The sequence below is a fragment of the Eleutherodactylus coqui genome, chromosome 8, assembly GCF_035609145.1.
Source record: "Eleutherodactylus coqui strain aEleCoq1 chromosome 8, aEleCoq1.hap1, whole genome shotgun sequence".
NCBI lineage: Eukaryota > Metazoa > Chordata > Amphibia > Anura > Eleutherodactylidae > Eleutherodactylus > Eleutherodactylus coqui.
In genome coordinates this window covers 81,790,239-81,809,194 of record NC_089844.1, presented here as the reverse complement: position 1 = coordinate 81,809,194, position 18,956 = coordinate 81,790,239, and the positions used below count along the sequence as shown (strand labels likewise).

At 38.2% G+C, this 18,956-nt stretch overlaps 1 protein-coding gene across 1 annotated transcript in view; it reads right to left on the bottom strand.

The window, feature by feature from the left end:
* The window catches only part of LOC136576556 (sodium channel protein type 2 subunit alpha-like), a 200,256-nt gene that overhangs the window by 109,270 nt on the left and 72,030 nt on the right, over window positions 1-18,956 (bottom strand). Inside the window, exons 4-12 of the mRNA XM_066575925.1 lie at window positions 14,942-15,031; window positions 14,732-14,860; window positions 10,231-10,322; window positions 8,753-9,016; window positions 6,326-6,389; window positions 5,940-6,081; window positions 4,524-4,730; window positions 1,921-2,223; window positions 1,024-1,398 (exon numbers count right to left, since the gene is read on the bottom strand). Of these exons, the coding sequence (XP_066432022.1) occupies window positions 1,024-1,398; window positions 1,921-2,223; window positions 4,524-4,730; window positions 5,940-6,081; window positions 6,326-6,389; window positions 8,753-9,016; window positions 10,231-10,322; window positions 14,732-14,860; window positions 14,942-15,031 (1,666 nt within the window). The remainder of the gene's footprint in view (window positions 1-1,023; window positions 1,399-1,920; window positions 2,224-4,523; window positions 4,731-5,939; window positions 6,082-6,325; window positions 6,390-8,752; window positions 9,017-10,230; window positions 10,323-14,731; window positions 14,861-14,941; window positions 15,032-18,956) is intronic.

Here is an 18,956-nt window from a genome sequence, read left to right as displayed (position 1 = left end):
GCGGATTTCAACCCTTAAAATCCAAAGTTTAAAATCTGCAGCTGTTTGACAACAAAAACAGCGTCAAAATCCACATCATTTAGGTGCACATTTTGCCACTGCGGATTTCTTATGTATTTGCTGCAGGTTTTCTGCTGTGGAATATCTACAGCAAATATGTCGTGTGTGAAGGCGGCTTACGATAGATCATCAATAGTTGGTGGGGACCCAACTTCCACCACCCTTGCTAAGCGGTGGAATAAAAGTACCATACCCCCTTCATTGTTTACCCAGGCACAGTGCCATACATGTGGCCTTGATGATATCTGGTATTGCAGCTCACAACATATCAGTCATTCAGCAGATTGGTGAGAGTTTGGGGCGTCAAGATGCTACCGATAAGGATAGGTCATTAATATTACAGTGCTGGAAAACTAATTTAAATAGAATACTGATGTAATACATGAATTTTATATAGCCGCTCGAAGCCCAACACCACTTGCGTAACTATAGGGGATGCAGAGGATGCGGAGCACCCGGGCCCAGGAGCCTTAGGGGGCCAATAAGGCCTCTCCTCTCCATATAGGGAGTCCAGTACTATGAATAAAGCATTATAGTTTGGGGCCCTGTTACAGATTTCGCATTGGGGCCCAGAAGCTTCATGTTACGCCTCTGCCCAACACACACACAAACACATATATATATATATATATATATATATATATATATATATATATATATATGAACTGGCAACCTACTGTAGGCCTAGTAGGCCTATATGTAACCAGAAAGGTCAAAAGGGTCTACTACACTTCACTGTACTTTAGATGCACACACAAGAGTGCTATGTATCAAACCATACCTCATGAGCTGAAAATAAGATTAGTGTACAGTAATGACTAAATATTGGTAAAATATGCAGTTAGTATATTATAGGCCTTGCAAAAAGCAGTCACATTCAAAGCTTGACCAACCAAATTATTTGTTCCTGATGGAAGCACTCTACAAAGGCTACCATGCCTTAACTATTTGAAACTTCCTTACATTGTCATCAGAAGCTGGTTTATCTATTATCACCTCTGGCAGTAGTAGTCCAGCAGGCGATGTTGGAGCAGATGGGCCACCGAACAACGAGACAACTCCATTGCAGTCCACGGTGCTGTGCATCTTGCCATTCACTGGAAGCACTGGGAGGGTTCTTGATGCCTTGCTGGCTTGACTTAAGTTACTTCCCCGTCTTTGTCTGTGAGGTACAAACAGGGATCCTCGTCTACTCTCATTGTCCTCGAATGTGCTGTGTTCATCATCTGCAAAGTCATTTTCAGATGCCACATCCTTTCCACGGCCTAGGAACATGCTGAACATACTGGTCCTGCTGTTGCGCCTTGGTGTGAGATCATTGCGGACATCCAGCAGAGACTTTTAAGCAATAAATGGAAATGATATTAGAAATGTCATCTGTACAACATAGGTAGACCCAGACCCAAGACCAGCAGCATATGCACACCACATCAAATGCTTTGTGACATTATGGCCCAGCTAAAGAGTATTCATGGCCACCTATTACATCATGCCAACTGCAACTGTGTTTTTTATAGGCTTGCAGTGTATTGTGCAAAATGTTGGACTATATGGTGTCGTTGCGGTTGCCATATAATGCAGTTGATTGCTACCTCTGTGGGAAAATGGCAACTCGACAAAAGGTAATGTCATTTCCCATAGTTATGATTGTCATATCGTAGTCATAGTCTACGCCATAGTCATATTGTACATTTTGAAGGACACATACAGTTACATATTATGTGACTATTCTTGTCTAGACCTTGGGTATTGTGGATCTAATTTCATAGAATAGGTTCGATTCAACCTGAATAGTCATTCCCTGTATTTTATACACTAAAGAAAAGGTTTAGATGAAAAACAACCCAAGTCAAAAAGTACCTCATGGGGAGATGAGGTCTTCGTCAATCTGATTCCATCATAGAGGAACTTTTTCAGGTTGCTTTCTGATGTAGATTTGTGAAACTTTTCATCGTCACCCTTTTCGTCCCCATCCCCTTTTTCTTTTTGATGCCGTTTTTTTCTTCTGTTTCTCCTTTCCTTGGCACTTTTTGAGCTTAACTTGGCACTTTTTGAACTTAACTTTGAAGCTTCAGATGAACTCTCAGAAAGTCCACCATAACCAGTTCCACCACTGAACTCTCTGGAGCCAAGGGCTGCCTCTTGAGCTGCTATTGCTGCTGCCTAACGATGGCCAACAAAGGAAATAGAGATATTGTTATTAGGATAGATAGGTAGATAGATAGATAGATAGATAGATAGATAGATAGATATGAGACAGATAGATAGATAGATAGATAGATAGATAGATAGATAGATAGATATGAGACAGATAGATAGATAGATATAAAGATATGAGATAGATAGATATTAGACAGATAGATAGATATGAGATAGATGTGAGATAGATAGATTGATAGATATGAGATAGATATAAGATAGATACATAGATTGATAGATAGATAGGAGATAGATAGATAGATAGATAGGAGATAGATAGATATGAGATAGATACATAGATTGATAGATAGATAGGAGATAGATAGATAGATAGATAGATAGATAGATAGGAGATAGATAGATATAAGATAGATACATAGATTGATAGACAGATAGGAGATAGATAGATAGATAGATAGATAGATAGGAGATAGATAGATAGATAAGAGATAGATGATAGATAGGAGATAGATATAAGATAGATAGATATGAGACAGATAGATAGATAGATAGGAGATGAGATAGATGATAGATAGGAGATAGATAGATATAAGATAGATAGATATGAGACAGATAGATAGACAGTCAGACATGGGTAATTTATCAAAACTAGTGCAAAGTTGCTATGCCTTATACCATGTATGCACGCATCGTATGGAAATACCTTTCCATGTTTCAATACTGTGTATATTTTTGTCCTTAAAACAATAAAAACTTTTAGACTAAAAAAAGAAAACAGTGCAAAGGAAAAAAGTGATGAAATTGCCCTTAACATTCAAACAGGTTCCTTTAATTTCCATAAGGACTTCTAAGAAAACGAGTGCCAGAATCTGACTGGCTGCTATAGACGACTCTTCCACTTTTCTCTTGCACTAGTTTTGATAAATCTCCACAGTATACACATGACAACAACATAGCAGGCTTTCCCCGAATACAGAAATCAATAAAGCATTACAGGAACATTACCGTAACCAATACTTGCAATGAAATCAATGCTTTTTCTCCTCTTAGTCAGTAAAGCAAGGCTTTCTGAATGAAGGCCAAGTTGAGCTCTTATAAGTGCAAGGTTAGTAAACAAGTACTATAGTACTGCAGCAGTAATTCTGAGACAGGACAGAACATGGAGATACAAGACTTCAAGTGCAGTTATGGCCAATCACAAGCCATGAGGTTAGAATATGATGGATAAGATAAAAGCTCCTTTACACAGGCATAGTTACATCGCATATTACACGTGTATTTTTACATGTGTCATACGCAGTGCATAGAGCCCATTGATTTCAATGGGTACATTCAAATCTGCGCATTCTTCATGGGATTTTCGGTTATATCAAAATATATGCAGCTATTTTGGCCCATATTATGCACTGAAATAGACCAGAGAGGTAAATGGGCTAGCGCAGATATGCAGTGAAACCAGCTTATTCACTGTGTATTGGCGCATCAAAATAACGGGCATATATTTTTGTGAGTGTAAATACGCTGCATATTTACGGGCACAAAAAACCCTAGAAGGGCCAAAATATACAGGGAGTAAGTTAATTTTCAGTTCATGAAAACACAGTGTATTCACAGGCTGAAAAACGTTTACTCCCTTGTGAATAAGCCCTAAGACAGGTGGTTCATGGGCTGCACAAACAGTGAACACTTTGATGAATTTCTGGACAACCCCTTTAAGTAATTAAGCTGTACCTTGAGTGGCTGCTATAGGCAACAGAGTCAGAGGTTTTTTTGTTTTGATAATTGATGCCCAATGGGTTTTCTCCTCACTAAGGATATTTTTGCACTACAATTTTGGCTCCCCTTGCCATCCTGGGTTTCCATATTCTATGCAGAAAACTGCATGGGAATATAAAGCAGGATGGAATAGGGTTGGAACCTTAAGGTATAATATGTGAAGCAGAAACCCCTTTGGTCTGTCCAGGCTTTCCGACAGATTTTATTTGTTTCTGGCATTTTAAACCAGAGAGATTAACGTGTGGAACCCGAATATTTTTTCTGGCTCAAAATGCTGGAAATAAACAGAAAATTGATGAAATGGAGACCTACAGGTCAATGAAGATTTCATCAACGGTAGTTAATGGTTCTGTTTAGAGGTTCCATTTCCAGGGATTAGATAGAGAGTCTGGCCAGAATAAAAAACGAGATGTAACCAGATCCTAACTATTAGTAAAACATGGTGTAAATAAAATGTGATTTCTAAAAGTGGATGGCCCATTTAAACCTAAATACAAACAGCATAGGTTTGCTGTAAAATATATCACCTGTAGGTCTTCTTGATGTTTTCTCAGCTGCTCTATCATTAGCTGAAATTCAGCTTCCTTCTGCTCGGCTTCTTCTAGAGTTGCCTGGTTCTGCTCATCATAAGCCATGGCAACAACGGCCAGGATCAGGTTCACCAAATAAAAGGAGCCCAAGAAGATCACCAATACGAAGAAGATCATGTAGGTTTTCCCAGCCGCTCGTAGGGTCTAAAGGAAAGTAAATTACAGACTGTTAATATATTCTTCTGCATTATATTTCTTAGTTTATGAATGCTCTAAGATTAAAAGTGATCATGACTGGTGCATCTTTTGGAATGACCTTTTGAGCACCGGATTTTGGCATTTGCCATTCATTTGTCTTTATGACGAAGATCTCCAGAAGTTTCTTGGGTCATCTTCACTGCACTCTCCCTTGTGAATGTCTTACTGACGAGGTGTCACATTCATTTAGATTTACATGTCCATGTGGACCACAGGTGTGACAGCCTACCAGGAGGTTAGGTCGCCCACACCAAGTAAGTCCTCTCGTTTATTTTCGCTTTAATCTTCAAAAATTCTGACAATCCTGACCTCGGCCCTGTTCTTTGATTACAACTCTGATCAAGTCCTAAGTCAAATCAGTTCTGAGGCACAGCGGATTTACTTTTGCTGTATGATAATTTCATTCTTTAAATACTGTAGGCCAAAAATGCTGGACTGACAATCCTGACTTCGGCTCTGTTCTGCAACTACAACTCTGACCACACTCTCCAGTACTGTGTTAGAGTATTCCTGACCAATTTGCATCAGCTGCTTCTAAACCAAGACTATTTCTAGGGTAGTGGTGGGGTTCCCCGCAGCAAAGAGTAGATCCCAAATGGCAGAGTTAAGGCTGCCCTCACATGCAACGCTTTTTACAGCATTTACCGGGGCATACAACGCCTCCATTTATTTCAATGGTGCCTCCCAGACTAGTGTTGTAACGTGGCGTTTCTAACGCTGAAATTCTTGAGCGCTGCCTGCTCTATTTTCGGGCATTCAAGCGCTTTTTAAGGCACCTCATTACTTTGTACAACGCTGTACAATGCGTAAGAAAATGCTGCTCAAAATCGCTGTCGGACACAGCATTTGAAACGCAGCGTTTTACAACGGTGTATGTAAGAATGGCCTTAGGGATAAAAATCCTCAGATCTAGCCTTAAGTCAAATCAGTTTAAAGGAACAGCAAATTTACTTCCATTGTGTGACGATTTCAGTCTTGAAATACTGTAGGCCAAAAATTTTGGGCTAATTACTTTCATAATATAATATATCTTTACAGAGGTCTCTGTTCACCACTCATGAGTTCACTACATAAGGTAAACTAATAATGAATCATATACTATAAACTCATAACCTCCCTCCAGTCATGGCTACAGACAGCCAGAAATGTATTTACCAGTTGGTAAAGATTCTCCCAGAAGTCCTGTGTCATCAGTCGAAACAGAGATAAAAAGGCCCAGCTGAAGGTATCAAAGCTTGTGTAGCCATAGTTTGGGTTCCTTCCAGTTTTCAAACATACAAACCCCTTTGGACATTGGCTAAAACACAGAACATGAATATGTAAGTAGCAGATAGTTCATAATAATCCCAAAAACTAACACTCACAGATACTGAATACGAAGGAAATGCCCTTTATACCCTCACCTTTATACCCTCAAAGGGGTATATAGACTTTGTTTAGAAAAAAGCAGTGAAGAAACACATAAAAAGACTTGACATGAATGTTCCTCATAAACAATATATGAAGGGCTAAGAATTCCGATACATTTTCTAATTACTTACCCTGCATCACTACTGTTGCCACAAAGGAGGGCATCCCTCTGCCCAGACAAAAAGTAAAAATTTCCTGTTTGTAAAAAGAAATATCTAAGATGTAAATTATTTTCTGAATGAGAGAGCACATTTATGTTTTTCATTCTCATTAACTGATTCAGTTCTGCTTTAGAGCATGCAAACTAAAATATAAACTTAAGATTTATCAAAAAATGACAACTTTGGATTCAATAATCAGGATGTTGGGAGGTATTCTTAAATGCCTAATGTTACTGAAGAGCGTTGTACATTCTTTAGTCATAGGGCATTTAAATATTAATGCCACTCAAAACCAGAACCATCAGGTTTGGCTCCAGTGAATCCCAGTAATTTACTCTGTCCAAGTCATACTGGTGGGGGCTAGAAAACTGACAGAGAGCGCTGTTTTTGGTATCTTCACATTATAGCTCCACTAAAGCTCTTTGTGTGTGTGTGTGACGGCCTATAACCTAAAGGGAACAGAAGCTAGCACTGGGCAATTCATTTTCCTGGCCAACAAATTGATTACTCTAACATGAGAATGGAGGCTTATGCCCTAAAAATGTGTTGCTTTTATTGAGAATTTATGGAGATTTGTTGAATAAATCTGTTGGATTTTATGGAGCCTTGCGCCCTGGTGTGAAGTGGTCCTCTACATTCCATATCTGTTGGACATCAAAATAGAGACTCTACGTAGTCAAGAAGTCACAAAAAAGATTTGTTAAACTCCACAGAGCCACTTTTGGCTAATTAGGGCACATATTTACTGGTGACAGAATATTTCTAACATAAAGATGGAATGAAAAGGAAAAACTAAAGCAGCTCTACAAAATAAGGGGCCATCTAAAAACTCTGTCTCCTGGACCTTAGTATCACTATAAGGAGTGGGATATGAGAAACATTTAAATGTTAAGGTTTGGACTAAAGTTAGGCTTTAGAGTGGTCTCACACACCATCTTTTTGGAAAAAGGTTGCAGTTTTTGTGGCAGTTTTTTTTCTTTAACCTAAAAGGGGATCCAGCAGGAAGAAGAAGTGTAAGCCTTCCTTTATGTTATATTTCCTGCCACAGAAACTGGCTTTTTCCCCCAGAGAAAAGTGTGTGTGTGAAACCACCCTTAAAGAGGCTTTCCGCTCTTAGGTAGCAAGTAGGCATGTCATAAATTTGTGATTGGTGACAAACAGCTGGGGCCTCCACTGATCCTTTAAATGAGGAGTCATTGTGCCTTGTTCTCTGCAGAGAGGTCGTCACGCAGGTATTATCACTCTACATTTAAAGAGGACCTGTCACCACTTTAGACATTTCTGTAGCTATGCAGTCTGCTGTTCCTTTTTCTAAAACTGTATGAAAAACTGATAACTGGGCATTACCATTCTTCCTGTCAAATGGGTGTGTCTTAGTCTAGCACTGTCAGCCCTGTTTGGACTGTGTAGAGCCCCACCCACAATTAATAACACCCAGTTGCCAATTTATTAATAAATTTGTAGGAGGAATAACAAAGGAAAAGTACAACAAAGGGTACACTAAAAGTATAACAGAGGAAAAGTACAGCGTAGAGATCTAAGAAAAGATACCCCAGAATAGTTATTTGAGAAAAGTATTAACTATAATAGACATGTCAGTGGAGCTGATAGAATCTTAGTAAAGAAATTGGTGATACAGAAACCGTTAGAGGACTAGAGGTTCTTGTATGCAGACAAATAATCTACCCATTGTAACAACCCCTGACTGACAATTATCATGTCAATCAGTGATCGTTTCCTGTGTGCATATGGGCAGATTATGTGCTCTATGGGAAGGCTCAATCATTAATACAATCGATTGTCCCCATACAGCTGTCATTGATTGGTTTCACATCTTTCAATTTACACTGGAAGATGTGCAGTCAACCAATGAACATTTTTAAGCTCACCTAAACAACACAATCAGCCAACCAGTGGGACTTTTTATACTTATCGAAAAAACACATTCAGCTAATGAACAAGCATTTGTTGACTGATCGTTTGTCCTTTAACACGGCCCAATTGTCAGGCGAGCGAGCATCAGTCCGTATAAAAAGGCATTAGGACACCCAAATTTATGGGATAAATGAAGGATCATACTTTTACAGAATTAAGAATAGTGGCCATGTAGTTATAATGCAACATTTTTTAACATATTGTATCTCTGCACAATCTATTGGCCAGTCTACTCTCTTCTGATAGAACATGCCTGTGGAGACTTCATTACATATCTTGCCTATCCACACCAGAATGACCAGTTGATTAGTTAATTATGCAGCCAGTTTGTGTAAACAAAGAATCCAAGCTTTATGAACTGATCCCCATGTAATATCACCCTTCAACCTCCTTCCGTCATTTCTGAAATTTTTATCAGCAAGCGATCGAGTAGTTATTCTAAGTTATAACACGCATACTTACTTTCATTCTGGATGTATTCTTCTTTGTCAAACGGATTTAAAGTTATGTTTATATAGGAACCATTTAACCCAACTGTGGCATTAAAGTAAGAGGTAACATTTGCTTCATACTCTGGGGGCCACCTAACACACTTATTTCTTAGGTGTCCCATAAAAAGTTGTAGTCCTATTAGTGCAAACACACTCAGACAAAACACTGTAAGGATCATCACATCTGAAAGCTTCTTCACAGACTGAATCAGGGCCCCCACAATGGTCTTTAGACCTAGAAAAACAGGCAGTTGGTTATTGCATGCTAAAAAGAAACAATACGATGAAACATGAGGCCTATAGTAAGATCTAAATCCCATGCAACAGCCTAAATAAACTTTAATGTATGTGAAACTGTGGAATATGAAGGAAACTCAGCAGGTGAAGAGGATAGCCATAGTCGTATTCGTCTACGTGAAAAGTGAATGAAGGATGGATAATGAACTTTTTGTAAGAATAAAAAGAAAACAAAAACACTTGTTTTATAAGAAAACAAGTCATTTTGCACTTCATGCTATAGGTGAAGTCTACCATAGGCATATAGTTTGATTAAGTGCTGCAATCTATACAATACATATGCTTACAATTTTATAACATACTCTACAGTTTTTGATAAGGGTAAAGTTTCTGCAAAAAGATCATCAATAATTTTCATGATCGTATATTATAAAACTGTGTCCAATTCATAAATGTCAATTTTTTTTCTTATAATTCAGCATTTCCCATGCAATGCCCATGCGTCCAGTAACTACCATATTTACATTTCAAATTTGTACTTATTTTTTAAAAATTTTCTTTTCTTAAGAAAATATTGTAAAATTGAATTATATCAGTAACATATTTTTTTTCTTGATTCAACATGTAATCATAACACATAGCATTGTTTGGGATGAAGAAAACGTTTTATGACATAAACAACCATAAAGACATTCACATATAGGGTTAGTTGGATGTGAAACATAAAAAAAAGAAACAAAACAAACATCACGCAGGCTGGGTATATTGCAATGCCCCATGCAAAAAATTTGTTAAACTCTAAGGCTGATTTAAAAAAAGAAATAAATAAAAAAGCTTAAAATGACACAAAAAAGCACAAGATCGTTTGGAAACCAAGCATTTGCCAAGAGATTTGTGCTTTTTGTACTTATTCTTTTTTTCTTATATTGCAATGCAAGCAACAAGGCTTTATGCTTAAAATGTAACTATAAGTTAGATGGAGTAAAAAAATGTAATCAGCCTAGGTGTTTAACCTCTTTCTCACCTGGAATGACTGAAATTGTTTTCAATGCTCGGAGAACTCTGAATGTTCTCAATGCTGAGACATTGCCCAGGTCCACAAACTCTGTCACATATCTGCAATAGGGGAGTTCACACACAAACACAATGACAGACACAAAGAAACAGTTGGATGTACAAGGGGCCTAACACCTTACACCAATTACTTCTTACCTGGGATTACAGAAATAGTTTTCAAAGCTCTTAATACTCTGAAAGTTCGAAGAGCTGAAACATTGCCTAGGTTTACAAATTCTGTTACATACCTGTAGGATTAAATCAGAGTTATTCAGGATATTTACTTAGGTCTTTCTTTAAGACCTTTTTCTTTTTGGTGTTCAATTCAAAACGTCTATTGACTATGTTTGTTGAAAGTGAGAGGACTGTGAGCATCGGCATTTCCGCCATTTTCCGCTCACGGAATTTGAAGGCCAATCAAAAATTTATCGGGTAAGAATTGGTGGGAGTTGTGATGGTGTACTGGCTTTTTAAAAGATACTGCTAGTCAATATTCATCTACATTGTAGAGAGTGAACCCAGTTAAAAAGCAGTTGTTTAGCTATTGTCTCGAATGATACTTTTCCACTCTTACGAACTTTTTAATAATCTATCATACATGGATGGAATTTTTAAGAAAAATTACATAGCTCTCAGATGGGTTAGTAATACTTTGAGGCTTAAAAATCTAATATATAAAGTACAAGTCAAGCATCGTACTACAAAGATTGGGAAATATATCATGCAGTCTACTAACATTAATTCGTTATTCCTTGTTTTTAACGTTTAGATTTCAAAAAGTCACTTAAAGTGAAGGTTACAATTTGAAAGCCATCTTACAGTGCATTTTACAACTGTTCCAGTCTATGCATGCTGTTGGGTAATTCTGCTAACAATTTGCTTTTCTTGTATTGATTTGAGATACATCATATCCTAATAACCCAAACTAATTCAGAATTGCATTTAGAATTCTGCTGGTCATTACTAGGCGTTTATCGGAAATGTAGGACAACCCTCATCAGTCCATTTTAACTCAGCTCTGTTGACACTATATACTGCATCTAGTGAACTTTCCTCTTTTTACACTATTGCAGTGGTCCCCAACAAGTGGCTTGGGTGCCACATGTGGTCCACGACCCTCCCAACTCCGTGGCACACCATTGGAGCCCACAATGTAAGCCATAAGCCCTAGTTACATTAAGACAACCACACTGATAATACTGTAGACATATCTTAGTCATTTATCAATGTCATTTGCATGGTATAATATGGTAGGATACTATTGTGTCACATTTTACACTAAAATATCAGCAAATGTTTGTAGTTTCTTCTTCATGGCTCCATATTTAATATTGGAATATAATGGGCTATTTTAGTGCTGATAATAGAGAATGGCAGATTGTCCTTAGGTAGATCGGAATATAATGACAATATGATTCAGATCACAAAATGTCTTTCTTCTATCAATAATAGAACTTAAATGTAGCTGATAGTCGAATTATCTATTTTATATTTTTGAATAATGCTAGAAGAGGTGTATATCTATAGAGGATGTAGAAGTTGCAGTCCCTGAAGCTTGAATCAGACCCAACGGGTCTTTATGAGCAGGCCAGTATCATAAATGACCAGAGATAGTTCAGCGGCCTTGTTTTGTATTTTGCAAATGGATCCAGGAGCTTTAAGTCATATGTCTAAGTAATACCTAACTGTTTCATTACACTAATGGTAAGTCTAGGGACTAAACACTTGGTAAGTCAAATAATTATCATTAACTACCCAGAAAGTTAAGCATCACTGAGTTATGACGCTAATATCCAGCTGCCTAATTGCTGCCAGCAAATTAAATTAGCAAATCAATTTTTATTTGTTTTTACACATTCTGCATTTCTAGACAGAATTGCAAGTTTGCAAATATCCCCACTTCCCTTCCCTTCAACAAAAAGGTACCTACTCTGCCTATGGGCTTGACAAATGCTAGATTATGGCTGAAACATCACCTCCACTATATATTTTTTTTAATGGAATCAAGCTGATTTGGTATTGACACCTCTCGTCTGAAGTCTGGTGCAGTGGCTTCGATACTTGGTTGAATCTTTGAACAGTGGTGGAAGTCTCGCCCACTTCTACACAGCTATTTCCAATGATGTCGAAGGACCTTTTCTACAGTTCGTTACCTACTCTAGATATTGCACTCTTGTCTACTGTTAAATCCCGTTAGTAGAACCGATTTCATGATTTCTTGTTTTTCTTGCTGTTATATTACAAGGCAATGAATGAGTTCTCAAATCCAGTGAATCACAATCTTTCACAAAATGCTCTAGAAACAATGTTTTGGTCAGTTGACATAAAATGTAGAGTAGCATTAGAGGATGACATAACTGTAAATAAAAAAAGACGAGAAGTAGGAAACAGTTTCATCCAATGAAAAAATTTCTGAATCAGATAGACAGTAAAGAAAAATCATTGAAAACCACATTTCCTCTATGATCTGGCTACAGTTTTTTTTCTAAGATATGTTAGGGTGCTGAAAAAGGAAATGGCCAAAACAACGTATGGTTGACTCTGGGTTTTAAGATAATGACATTTCTTTCTTGTAAAGAACACAGTGTTGTCAATATAATAGTTTATATATTTCTATTGGAAGTTCTCCTGTGACTGATCATTCATAATTTAACAGCATTACAAGATTACAAGATGGCGTACCAATGATTTTATACATTGTTGATATATCACGAAAAAACTGCTTTATAGCAGGTATTACATGGTCTCGGAAGAGAGTAGATACAAGTGCAAATGTTTATGGCATTTCATACTGAGAAAAGCCAAAGTTCACACAAATTTGGATTGTGCGTCTGGGAACTGTGGTTCTATAGGTTTCCTTGTGCCCACCTTCACAGGTAGGGTTAGTTGAACTGGCTGGGTGTGGTATTCTCCACCAGCAGAGCCCCCTCGTCTGCGGCAGATAAGTACCAGCAAACTCTTGTGCAAGATTGGGTATTTTAATGCGTTACTGTTTTTCTCTGTGTTTAGCCTACTCAGAGCTGGTGTGGTGCATGCTTTTCTGAAGTGTCTCTCTCCTTCCCTGAAGATGGTTTGGACACCTGTAGTCCTTGTCTGCATCATATGCAGGTAGCCAGACATGTGCTCTATGTGCAGTTTCGTTCTTTGTGGTTTGCATTACTCTGTATGTTAGTGTGAACAGTGACATGTGTGTTATGTCTGTGCAAGTGGCCAGACATGCGCTTTATGTGCAGTCCTGTTCTGTGTTCAGGGTGTACGAACAGTGTTGCGTCCTATGTGTGTCTAGTGCATCTCTCCAGGTTCCTAATCAGGGATAGCCAGATTACAGATGACGACAGTGGGCCCGACCTTATCAGGACGAGCACCCCACTTTTAGGCTGGGTGCCCCACTTTCCCTGATAAGGGACACTGGTCCTTCCATCATTGCCTAGAGAGGTGAACGTGGTGAGTGCAAATGCTGTGTGAGTGTTTGCAGTTTTAAAAGGACACAATCCTGGTTCCGCACAGAGGCTTAGTGCTTTAATGAGCCGAGCAGATGTAACCTTGTTAAGTTTGAAGACCAAGACAGATGCTTTCTTTATTTTTGTACAGGTTGATAAAATAGAGAGTATTGCTACTCTATATCCTGAAAATATGAGTCAACCGAAAATACCCGTTGTCATAAAATAATTGCTGACTAGTACTCTCACAATAAAGTGCTAGTCAATCAGTACCATGACTAGTACTTTTTATAATAAAAAGTGTCCAAACAGTCAGTGCTATCATACTGTCCTTTCAAATTTGGTTGCTTCATTATATCTATCATAAACATAATTGCGGGTGCTCCAAAAAAGAAGAAAAAGAGCAAATAAGTAAAAAAACTAATATTTTAAATGTTATCTCATTCTGTCAAAGCTACTTTTTGTTCCTGGTAGTTGGAAAAATGCTGAACATTTGCAAACAATTGTAGTCAATTAGTTCTCAAGATCATAAACATTATATTTTTAGCTTTGGTTATCAATTTGAATCCTTCACTTCTTACATGAGTAAATGCGATGGTTGTCATGGAAACATAGATCTACCCTGACAATTCAATTCATCATTCACTCTCATGGTATCTAAAATCTATAAGATGCACATTTTAATAAATTCTTTATTAAAAGAGTTGTCTAGTTAAGAAAACTTGTTTTTATATATCCCATTAGGGAATTCAGAGATAATAGTGAAATGGGGGTGGGGGAAGGGCTCCTTGGTTCGAGATTCTCATCTATTGGCCAAAGTGGTGAAAGCATCTCTTCCTTTGGAGGACTTGTTCTGTGATGCATTTACACAGACAACCAACTGATTTGAATGGGCACTGTAAAATGCTTAGTTTCCCCTGTGATGGCCCTGTAGGCATATTGAAGACTAAGAGGTTTCCCCACAGATTACAGCTGATCGCTGGGGATCATAGCAGGAGGACATTTTGTTATCAGCCTATTACCGATGGACTCTTCTAACAGGTAATATTGGCCAAAGTAGAAAGCCCTTCTAAAGAGGTATTAGCTTAGGAATCTACCAAGACTGTTTATAACACTATTCTACTTGTTACTAGGCTAACTTGAAAAATTATGGTAAATCTAAATTGGGATATATACAATTACAGTTACTACAATCTTAAAATAAATTAGATACTTACGCCATGCTAATGACGCTGAAGTCGAGCCAGTTCCATGGATCCCGCAGAAATGTGAAGCCTTCTAAACAAAAACCTCTCGCCAGTATTTTTACTAGAGATTCAAAGGTATAAATCCCAGTGAAGGTATATCTGTAGTTCAGAATAAGAGGATCTTACATTGGGTTATGAGACTACTGTATATCCGTGATGAAAATAAAGTTTGTCACTTACTCTACATTCTTGGTCCACTCCGGGGGATTACTCATGGTCATGAACACACAGTTGGTCAAAATAGTGCACATTATGAGCATGCTGAATAATGTAAGTAGGAGTTAAGGAAAAAGATAGACAAGTGTATAATCATCATGCCAATAACATATTGCATTCCTAGAGAGGTTGTCCAACAAGAAATCAGATGAATTACATAGTAACATAGTTTGTAAGGCCGAATGAAGACAGTGTCCATCTAGTTCAGACTGTTTATCCTTCTGTGTTGTTGATCCAGAGGAAGGCAAAAAAAAACCCAAGAGCAAAATCCAATTAGCCCTTTTGGAGGAAGAATTCCTTCCCGACTCCCTAATGGCAATCAGACTAATCCCTGGATCAACCCCTAATAGTTCCTACCTGCTGTATACACAGATTAACAGTTAACCTAAGATTTATATCCTGTAATATCCTTCCGCTCCAGAAAGACATCTAGTCCCAATTCACCTGATGCATTTAAAATTACATTAAAAGATAAATGACATCAAAAATGATTTTGTGTATCAAGAAAGTTTGGGTCATATACGTGTCCGGTAACCAAAAATAAAATAAATTTAACAGAAAGAAAAATTGCCATGAAAAAACACTTTTGACAATGATGGCCACAATCTAACACAGGATACCAGAAAACGATACTACAAAAGTAATAAAGGTCCTACTAGTATATTGGTTCTGTACTTTAGTGTTTTCCAAACTTTGGTATTTGGATAACTACAATACCCGGCATGCTGTGACAGAAAAAAATCCTAGATACTAGGCAGTATGAGAGTATTAAGATGATTGTTACACTTGTCATTCATGGGTTAATACAACTTTAAGTCTGAAACTTTTAAAGCAACACAGATCTAACTGAGCTATTCTTGGCAGTGGGGGATTTGCACGTTCCCTAGAGACCATATTTGGTCATCGTGTCCGCATTCCTTTACTAGAATGTTGTGGGCAATGAGCCACATAATTATTCATTAAAATTTGTCGTGATTTGTTAAGTTCAGTAAGATGGTCACCATGATAGGCCACTATATTTCTTTGTCTACCTCCACTATAAATAAATTAAAAACTGGGCTGGACTCTTCAAAAAAAGCACAGAAGTGACTTCACGCAGTTGATGTATCTTGTTCTTTCTCAGATGATTATCATTAATTAATTAGGAAACACGACAGAACTCAGATCCCAATAACTGTATTACCAAATCGAAATTTAAAGGGTTACCCTGACAGCAGGATACCAGCTGATAGAGAGATAGTGGTAGATATTAGTTAAGTCAAGAGAAGATTGCCTTAAGGCTCTTTTTACATGGCCAAATGTAAACAGGTGTTGATCGACAAGTATGTCAATCAGCATTCATTTATTTTTGCTTTACATGAGTTGCTAATCACTGTTATCAGGTAGAATGCTAATTAGCATGAGTGTTCATCTCCATAAGCTGACTGTACACCTCTTTTGCTCTCTTGTTGGCTGATCATTGGCCCTTTTACATGGCCTGGTTGTTGTAAAAACGTTCGAAGTAAAGTTTGTAACCGATAATTGGGCTCCACAAAAGGGCCATGATTTTCAGCAAGTATAAAAATGCTTGCTTATCAACTGTACAACTCCCTGTTTAAAAAGGGAAATGTACAGCCAGCTTTTGGGGACAAAAGATTCTATTAACAATAGTTCATCCTTAAAAAAGCAATTCTTGGGCCGTGTAAATCAAAAGCAAATGATGTTTGTCAATCACTGTTCTTTTACCTTGGATCAAGAAGCAGCCCATGCAAAAAAAACCCTTAGTCCATAAATCAGAATACTTCAGTTCACACCTTTTATGTATATGGTCACCACATGGTATTATAGCATAAAGTGTTGGGCTAATTCAACAGTAATGGTAATTACCCATATAACCACTATAGCGCAAGTAAACAAGGCACCGGAGAAGCAGCAGTGGTGGCAGGGGAGCAGTAAGGCAGTGGAGGGGTGAGTATTTATTTATTTTTATTATATTTGTGCCAGTCTCTCTCCACTGCCACCAATGCATCAAGAGATTAGAAAACCCTTTTAAGAACTGATCCAATCAACAGAAACATTGCCACATAGCAACGTAAGGGCTTTTTGTATCAACTAATTCCAGGTTATCTGGTCATGTCCAGGATCCTTAAAGAGGATTTTAACTCAAAACATTTACTTACAGAGACACATGTTAACAAAATTCTCTTCTTCTGTGGCAGCAGCCATTTTGAATTAATTTCTAAAAAACTCAAATCAATAATGAAGCGACAGTTTTCTCATCAGTTCCTAAGTAGCCAATTGTAAAAGTGACAATCAACGTGTCTGTATTGCCACTCGCCACTCCTTGCAAAAATGGTCACCAACTCTGAATAGAAAAGGCCAATAACTTTCAATACAACATAATTGTCAAACTTTAGCTGCTGCTCCAACTGGTTTACTAATGTAGGACCATTTTTATTGGTTGGATCAAAGTTCTCTAAAAGGTGCTACCACTTATGTAGTAAAAAATGGAAATATTATATTCACAATCATTTTATGCTTCAAGCGATTTACATTCTAATGCCTTTTTCTCAGTTGCCCTTTGTAAATGAATGCCATGAACCTTGACCAAAGACAGGAAAGAGATACAGTATATTTGCATATCAATATTTGTTGACCTTGGAAGAAAACCTCTTTTATGCAAATATTCACATATATTATAACCTACATTATGCAGATTCACACACACAGAATTGGCCGAAGTAGCTGACAGGAAAATATTTCCTGCTTACAATAAAATATTAATGAGTCAGTTTCCTGATTCTTAGTACTGGTTATTTGTGATGCAGAATATTTATCAGGATGTTGGTGTGCAGTCTAGGTGCCTAGACATCTGTAAACTAAGAGTGTTATGTAAAGTAACAGACAGTAGGACAGTTGGCTGACTACCTAAAGTGTTCTTTGTTCGAGACACCAAGTCACCTCCTGGACATTGTAAGAAATAGAACTAAGATATAATAATGGCAGAATAGATATGACATAGGAAGAGAAGACATAATAAAAAGGTAACAAAATAAGGAAGAGTAGACATCATGAAGAAACAGTAGACATAAGAGTAGAGTAGGCAAATAAAGGAAAAGCAGATGCAATCTATGAAGAGTCGCCATAATAAAGAAAAACTAGACATAAGGCCTTAATCAGACGGGCGTTTTTAGCTGCGATTTGCGCATGCGCATGCGTCCGGCGATTTTATAGAACCATTGCTTTGCAATGGTATTGGACACATGAGCGCTTTTTATGCGCTTGTCCGATAAATTATAGAACAAAAAATCGCAGATCGCACCTATCTGCGATCTGCGATTCCTGTTCTCTTCTGTATATGCGCTCAATGGGGCCGGCGGCAGCAGCGCCGACCCCATTGAGAACATATAGAAGACAAATCATTCTTCTCTGCCACAGCTGTAACAGCTGTGGCAGAGAAGAACGATGTTTGCCCATTGAATTTAATGGAGCGGCAATACAGCCGCTCCATTGAAAGCAATGGGCTGCCGGCGTGCGCGGGGTGAATTGTCGGGAAGGGGTTAAATATATAAGCCCTTCCCTGCAATTCATCCTAAAATGTGTTAAAATAAAAAAAAAATTGTATATTCACCTTTCCGCTGCAGCCGGAGTCCAGCCGCGGCCGCTGTCAGTTCTCCTGAACTGCTTCTTGGCACTATTCAGCCGGCAGAGCTTTAAAATCCCCACCTGCTGAATGATCTGCCTCTGATTGGTCACAGCCCTGACCAATCAGAGGCTGAAAACACTCACACACCCATTCATGAATTCATGAATGGTGAGTGACTGCTGCCTCTCAGCGCTGAGCCAATCAGGGGCAGGTCTGACTCACATCCATTCATGAATTCATGAATGGGTGTGAGTGAGGCATGCCTCTGATTGGCTCAGCGCTGAGCCAATCAGGGGGCAGGTCTGACTCACACCCCCTTCACACCCACTGCAGGACGGCCACGCGGAGCTCGGG